Source organism: Mytilus trossulus, chromosome 8 (assembly GCF_036588685.1).
Source record: "Mytilus trossulus isolate FHL-02 chromosome 8, PNRI_Mtr1.1.1.hap1, whole genome shotgun sequence".
Lineage (NCBI taxonomy): Eukaryota > Metazoa > Mollusca > Bivalvia > Mytilida > Mytilidae > Mytilus > Mytilus trossulus.
Window position 1 is genome coordinate 57,884,495 of NC_086380.1, and position 8,580 is coordinate 57,893,074.

Genomic DNA, 8,580 nt, shown 5'->3' on the forward strand with positions numbered 1-8,580 from the left:
ATAAGTAAAATATTTGACACAAGTAGAACCAGTCGTATGATGGATAACAAAAATGGAGAAAAAAAATAAGCCATTCAGAGCGTTTTCCATATCATGGTGTTTAGATCGCAAGAATCACAACTATATTATACCTTCTAAGAGAGGACAATTAATTTCCGCGTTTCATATCATGGTGTTTAGATCGTAAGAACCACAACTATTATACCTCCTTATAGAAGACAATTGTTTTTCGAGTTTATCTACATGTAAACTACGATTATACTACTTTAATATATAGAGACTATCTGTATTCTGTTAGGGACTTTCTATGTTAGTATAGAAAGTCGGCCCTGATTCTGTCTACTGTTTTCTTTGAAATGTTTACTACTTCAGGGATCATACCACTTGCATATATATTAAAATAAGTAGAACAGGCTTAATTTCATCTAAAACTACCTCGACCAAAAACTTTAACCTGAAGCGGGACATACCCGGACAGAAGGACGAACGAGCGAACCGACGGACAGACTAGCCTGAAACATAATGCCCATAAATGGGGTATAAAATTTATTGTTGAAAGGGAAAATAGTGATTTGGCAAAAATGAAAGTAAGGTAGAGATTAAAAGTAGGCGAGCATTTTTCGGAGCGTAAGGATCGTGTGTTGTTAAGCTCGGAATTTGGGGATTGATCCTTACTGGATCCGGGAATATATTTTTCGATTTCATGATTTCGGGATATGCATTTCTTTAAATTCTGCATCTCTGGATTTCATGGTTTTAAGCGCGGGATTTCGGGATCAGGACCCCTCCGACCACTCCTCAAATTAGCCTTAGTCGTCATGATTCATATCCTACCATTGACATCTTAATAAGGCTCTCAAAAGAAAGAAAAAAAAACACTGACGGATTGTCCTAGAAGCATATTTTATAAGACTAATAATGGTCTATATATAAGCAGTTAGATTTATTTCATGTTTAAAGTGGTGCAAATTGTTAATTTTATTTGACTTTTACCAAAAGCAGAATTGTAGCAAAGGAGAAGAATAATTGTGGTCTGAGGCCAGACACACGAAAATATTTGAATTTAACAGAAAGGAAACAAATATCGGACTTTTGAACAAGGGAGAAAGCTTTTATGAAATTTCCCATACATACTATCTTTTACAAAAAATCATCCTACAACAGTCCACAAGCTCTATGCCCGCGATTTCGCGGCTGTGTTCTAGAATGTCTAAAGCCTACAAATTATATGTTTATAAAATAGCAACTGTTTTTGTGCTAACATTTTATTGCAGACAATTGCAGTGGGATCGTTTGGTAACAACAACTAGTTTTATAAGAGGCAAAAGATGCCAACTAAACATTCTGTATGTACTTGTCCAAAGTTAAGAACCTGTAAATCGTTTGTTGCTGTCACAGTGTTACATATTTGTTTTTCGTTAATTGTTTTGTACATACTTTAGGCCGTTAGTTTTGTAGTGTAAATTGTTTAATATTTTTATTGATATGCCTTTTATTAATCTTTGATGAGTTTATTTTAAATCTGACTATGCGTTAAGGCTTTGTTCATTCTTGAAGTCGACCGAAAGTTGTTCATTTCAGTGTCATTTGGTCTCTTGTGGAAAGTTGTCTACTTTACAATCCTACCACATCTTCGTTTATAACTATAATAACATATCTGACTTTAATCTCTTCTCAAATCTCGATCAGAAAAAGAAAAAATGTTTCTGTTCAATGTTTCTAGTAAATGAAAACGACATTAATTTTTTTTTATCTCAAACAACAACAATACATTATTGTTCAGTATATATCATCATACAATTTCGAAAGGTTATTCACTCAATACAAAACTAATCATTACATGACAATGGATTTGGCAGTTGATATTACAAATGATCATTTAAACACATATATGCTAGTTAGAGCATATTGTAGCTCATTACTTTCATACATAAATATAAAATAATTTGTTTAACATGTTTAATGATAGATCATAAATGTATTCATTTTATTTTGATTATTGTTAATTTAGAAAACAAGCCACCATAAAGATACCAAGACCCAATAGCATACAACCAGACTTGGTCATTTAGTTTTAACTTTCGTGTGACAGTCACTGCACCAGTATGCACGTTAGTATTGCTATGTTGGCCGATGAATGTATCTGAAATAGGATTCCCATTCAGATAAATGAAGTATTCGGCATTATTGGTTAACGACATCACAGAAGCTGATATAATGTAAAGTCCTTCTTGTTCGCATGTAAATTTTCCCGTGGACTTGTATGTGGCCAGGTTGGTGATACCAACACTAAACTTTACATCATCGAACTTAATGATAGTATTGGTTATTGTTGCTGTATGCGATGGATGAGCGGTCATGGCAACTGAAAAAAAGGAAAATAAACTTAATTAAAACTTAGAAATGGAACAGGTTTTATTTAAATGAAAATGCTATATTTCTTTTTTTCAAATTTCGCAGTCTAAGGTATTAATATCTAATTGATCATCAAGTTTTGGAAGACTATGTGCCTATAAAACATGCGTTTTCAAAAGAATTGTAACTTATCCGATTAAAAAATGTGACAAAACATTTTCGGTGGTTTATTCTCACGTGTACGTTGTATACGGTTTTCAAATTATCATGTAGTTGATGACAGACTATAAAACCTAAATGAAGTGATTCTGTTTAAAAAAAAAGAAACAAAAGATACGCTCAGCAGAACTTATTTTCAAGTCAAAATATTTGGTACATAAACGAAGAATGCGTGTGAGAACACACACACTTCCCCGCTCGAGCTTGAATATAGATACCAGTGTATATAAAGTGCGAATCCATCTAGTTCATTTTTACTGTTATATGCGGGTATATCTATTGTAGAATAAAGGATCATGGGAAAACTGTATTTGTTTACGTTTTGAAAATATCAAGTTAAAGGATTTTAAGTTTAGTTTTTACATATTTTCATTGTGATATGTCTTTATAATATACAAACATAGCATTAAAGTTCAAATAAGTGTTATAAAAGCATCATCATATAGCATATCGATTATTGAAAGCGATCCATTTTAATTATAGATGCGATGAATTATCACTGTTAGTGCAGTCATTATTAATGTAGAATTTTCAAAGATGCGAGGAATTTTTATTGTAGAATTATGGGATAAATGTACTTGCAACAAATGAAAAAAAACTTAGTTGATGACTTGAGGATTTATGATACATGTATTTTCAAATTGAAATACAAACTCCTCATTCATTCTTCATCAACTATATAACTTTTCAAACTTGTAACAAAAGCAATTCTCAAAATGTCATATTGTATTCTTCAGATTACGTTTCTCCTTGATTTTAACTTATATAGGGAATCACTGGAGCGTGACAGCAGCGGGCCCTCTTAGGCAGTCAGTGGGCCCCTACTTATGAAAAATTCTAGATCCGCGAATGGATACTACCGCAGAGGTAAAACCATGCACATTTAGGTTATTGTACACGAAATGCATGCTACAATTCATTTTTGTTGATTTTATATCCTTTGGAACTCTATGTGAGCTATTTCAGCAACTAGGCAAAAAATCCCCAAACTAGATACACGGTTAGATTTAGCATGTCAACGAATTCCAAATATCTATATTGAAGGACTTTTGTCTATAAATTTGGACCCCACAAAATTGAAATAGGGACCAAAAATATAAAAAATGCATGCATCGGATACATTTGTTATTGAAGGCATGACAGTAACAATAGCCATGAATATACAAAAATATCTTATTCTGGGGTCTCATTGGGGGTTCTGATCCCGGATCCCGCTAATTGTTTTGGCAGATTCCCGTATTCCGCTTATTGTTTTGTCAGATTCCCGTATCCCGCTTATACTATGCAGTTCTAATTTTTTGTAATTATCCGTGTCCCGCTTGATTTCATTTCCCGTTTTTCACTACACAAATCGGCAATCCGGCGTGACGCTTATACCCAAATACGACCCACTATTTTACTCTATTTTGACTCATATTAAACCCATTATAAATATATTAAAAAAGTAGCGTGGATTTTTTTTCCCTTTTTATCCCGTCTCGTTTCGTTTTTGAGCCATATATAGATGTCGTATGTGACAATGAGACAAATCTCCATCCGAGTCACAATTTATAAAAGTAGACTATTATACGTCAAAATACGGTCTTCAACATGGAGTCTTGGCTCACACCGAACAAGTTATAAAGGGCTCCAGTGTAAAACCTTTTAAACGTGAAAACAAAGGTGCAATCTATATCAAGATGTACGTAATTAGTGGTGAAGTGTCATGGAAATGGATAAAAAAAATAAGGATAAAGATCCCTATACGCTTTATAAGAAACTAAATGGAATACATTTGAAATAAATGTTATTTCTATTGAAATTATTAGAGTGTTATAAAACCAAACTTTCCTCCGTAAGTTAAATTTTATCAAATCTTTCTCTTACTTTATCTATTGTTTGAGCAAGTCGGCTAAATTAAGACTTTACAGCTATTTTCCTAATGCATGTAAAGCAAAATTTTGGTTGGCTTGCTTGCTTTGTTTGTATAATTGTTTATACAGACTTTGTAAATAAGATTGACATTTTTAAACAATATGAATAGGCAAAGTTTAATCTGTATTTTTAATATTTGAATTAAATTGGGTGTTATCATAATGATTATCCAATACAAAAAAGCAAGCAAATCAACTAAAGTCTTGCTCTAAATGCTTAAAGAAATGAGCTGTATTAATAGATAAAAAAAAATAAAATTATACAGTGAAAATGCACCGCATATACAATACTAATGATTCGCTCCACAGTGAAAATGAAAGAATAGTATCACTATTCGACAGTAAACATGACTAGCATTACGAAATCATCATAGTGGAATTTAGTTAAATATGAAGAAACTGAATGACAAAACATATTCTACGTTATACAACTTTAATAATTGTATTAAAATGAATATTTTTTACTGCAACAACATCTTACTTGTTAGTTATAAAGCACCTGCACGATCTGTTCGTGAAATGTCCTAAATATTCACCTATTTTGGTATATATTTCACAGCTGGATGGCTTTAGGCGCGATAAAACCCCGCTCGCATCTCTTACTTTGTTTTATTAGTATTATGTATTTCTGAACATATACATTTTAACTAATTTCTTCAAAAATTAAAAAAAGTTCGTCTGTTTATTTATCATTCTACATTAGACATTTATGGCATATACAGTAAAAATGATATTTTAGGATCCGCACTTTACATACACTGGATACACGAACATTTTTTGAAGATTATTTTTTGTTTCTTGTTTTCTTCAAACTCTACCTGCGAGATTTTTTGTTTTTGTATGTTATTTGAATTTGATAAGACAATAACCCCTTCGCCTAGTGGCGGGGCATGAAAATATACTAGAAGGAAAATTGTATATTCGTATTCAAAATCTGAATGAATGAATTCTCTACATCAAAGTGATGGAAATCACTCATGGAAATATTAGAAGAGTAGTTTGAATAATTTCATATTAATGGATTGGGTTGAGTGGGGGATGAACGAACAACAGCCCAGTAGTCAACACTTCGGTGTTGACCGAAGTGTTGACATGAATATCAATAAATTGTGGTTATTTTAATAAATTTCCTGTTACAAAACTTTGATTTTTTTTAAAAAACTAAGGATTTTCTTATTCCAGGCATAGATTACCTTAGCCGTATTTGGCACAACTTTTCGGAATTTTGGATCCTCAATGCTCTTCAACCTTTTAATTGTTTGGCTTTATAAATATTTTGACATGAGCGTCACTGATGAGTCTTATGTAGACGAAACGCGCGTCTGGCGTACTAAATTATAATCCTGGTACCTTTGATAACTATTGGTATAATTTAAAGTTTTAAAATTTTAAAACTGTTTCAGGCCAAATCCTGATAAAAAAAATGAAGTAATTTAAACTGTTGATTAATTACAGATGATTATTGGAAATTTATTAAGTAAAGTATAGGCCTTTCTTGAATACCTTTTAATAATTCATATTTATATTCATATTTCATTCTTTTATGATATCTTGTTAATCCATTATTTATCTTTCAGACATGATTTACAGATTCACTTTATGTAATGTAGATCAAAAGAAATAGGCAATAAATACATCTATCATCCTTAAATATATCAAACATCTAACATATACATTTGCTTATTCAATTATGAGGTCAAATATTTGTATATTGAGTTGTATATTATAGTATAAATATGTAACACAGAGGTTGAAAGGTAATGTGGTCAATTTGATTAACAGTTTAGAAGGTGGACCATTGTAATTAAAGGTCTACTTTGTCTCTGATTGTTTGTTGATAATGACAGTTGTCAATTATACTAGTATTGTAAAATACTCAATTACCTAATCAAAGGTTTTTAAAAAAGCCTGCACATCAACACACCTTAATGACATACATTCTTAAATGAACTACTCCAAAAATATATCCCTTTTTTCAGTTTATTTGTGTATAATGTGCACATACATGAGAACTATAGGGAACTATATTTCTGACATTACTTATCATTGATATGATTATTTTTATAAATTAACTGTTTACAAAATTTAGAATTTTTGAAATACTAAGGCTTTTCTACCTGAGGCATATATTATCTTAGCTGTATTTGGCAAAACGTTTTGGAATTTTTGTTCTAAATGCTCTTCAACTTCGTACTTTATTTGGCCTATTTAACTTTTTTTGATTCGAGCGTCACTGATGAGTTTTTTGTAGACGAAACGCGCGTCTGGCGTATATATAAAACTTAGTCATTGTATCTATGATGAGTTTATTCAGTGTGAATACATTTAGTAATATTAGCTAACCTGTCTTGTTGTTACGAAGGCCAGTGCCTAAGTAAAGATTTAGAACAAGTTGAATAAACTTTCTGATTGTTTATATTTTCAAATAAGTATGCTTAGATAAATTGAGCATTTAGTTAGACTTTTCCAACTAAGACACCAAATTGTACTTCAGTCAAAATGATATCATAAATTATATGTAGAAATACTGAGCAACTGTTTCCACTGCTGTCTTTTTGGAACTTTAATTTATCAAGGACATTTTCATGAAAAAAATAAGGTTTCATTAGTAATACCTCTTTCTGAATTCTTGTTTATTTGTGTCTGCATCACGGACATGGTCTTATTCTCCTGTTTCTTCATGGCTTCCATCTTACTGATGATACCAGATGTTGTCGAATTGTGGTTCTGTTCAAGTCTCACTAGTTGTTTACTAGTATTGGTTTCTAGTTCTTCGAGTCTCAATAATTGCTTAGAGTTATTCGTTTCAAGTTCTCGAAGCTTCATTAACTGTTCCCGTGAGGTGGCATTTAAAACACTCAATGCTGATTTTTGGTTTATAGTAATATTATATAAGGCAAGAAAATCTTGACTCCGTGCACGTTCGTTTACAGTAAGAGAATGTGTTTGAGCAGAAACTGACTTTAAGTCCTGTTGTAAAGTTTGAACTTCCTGCAATGGTTTGATGTTTCCGAGTTGTTTCAACGTATGAATGTCGTTTCTGTTTTCACTGGTTTTGTTTTGTATTGACAAAAATTGGCTTTTGATTAAATTGAATTCATTATTCACTGACTTATATTTACGTTCTAAATCCGTATATTTGCGCTCAAGATCAGTGTACTTTTGGTGTATCGATTCATATGCTTGGCTAGAAACGCTTTGATTTTCGCCACTTATTAATTTTTGATCGAGAGCATCAAACTTGTGTTCCAGTTGAGAGGTAAGCATTGCAAGAGCATTGTCGACGTAACGACGTAATTGTTGATCTTCCAATTGTCTCATCTTGGTCTCGCCATAAAATTCTGATGCTGTCACATATTGATTCTGTGTTCCTGATTGACCACTGCTGCTTTGTGTCTTATCCAGTAAAAAGCCATGAGAAGAGAGGAACACAAGAAACAATGGAAACAATTTCGTCGCCATAATGGTTTTGACAAAGAATAGTGTGAAGTTTAACATCTCGTCTATTGATTTAATGATAAAATGTATCTATCAAAATATATCTATATTTGTATTATTTATCAAATATATATTATTACCATATTTTGATAAAAAATACACATTGGACTGATACAATTACAGATTTTTCCTCAACACCGTATTGTTTTTATGAAGTGTCGTGGGACCTTTTTTGTTTTGAAAGGGAAGTTATTCCTTACTAACCCCATATGGTAACTAACCATGTATGGTTGCTAACCCTATATTTTTAGGACACCCTATATCAAATATACATAGTCACCACGTGTAGTCCTTTAACATACCATATCTCTATAAATCTATAGGAGGTAAGATAACACAAACTATAATACTAGATATATTTCTAATATAAGGTTAAACAATGTCAGTGTTTTGCTGGCTGTTATTACCCCATTTAAAGATAGTTATATAACTATAATATGTAACCATGAAACCAATGTAGTTTTTTTTTAGAAATTTTGAAAAATTAAGATTAGAATAAAACATGGCAAACAAGAAGCACATTTATAAGGTTTTATCACCCTTAATATAGGTGTAGTATTTAAGTAAAAGAAAATCTTTCTTAATTTTAACAAAA

At 31.6% G+C, this 8,580-nt stretch overlaps 1 protein-coding gene across 1 annotated transcript; it reads right to left on the reverse strand.

The window, feature by feature from the left end:
* Positions 1-1,210: 1,210 nt before the first annotated feature.
* LOC134727792 (uncharacterized) lies at positions 1,211-7,983 on the reverse strand. The gene is made up of 3 exons (XM_063592180.1): positions 7,103-7,983; positions 2,035-2,365; positions 1,211-1,217 (listed from the first exon to the last, which is right to left on the reverse strand). Exons 1-3 carry the CDS (start codon positions 7,947-7,949, stop codon positions 1,211-1,213), a joined length of 1,185 nt encoding a protein of 394 aa, XP_063448250.1. The 5' UTR covers positions 7,950-7,983.
* Positions 7,984-8,580: the final 597 nt, after the last annotated feature.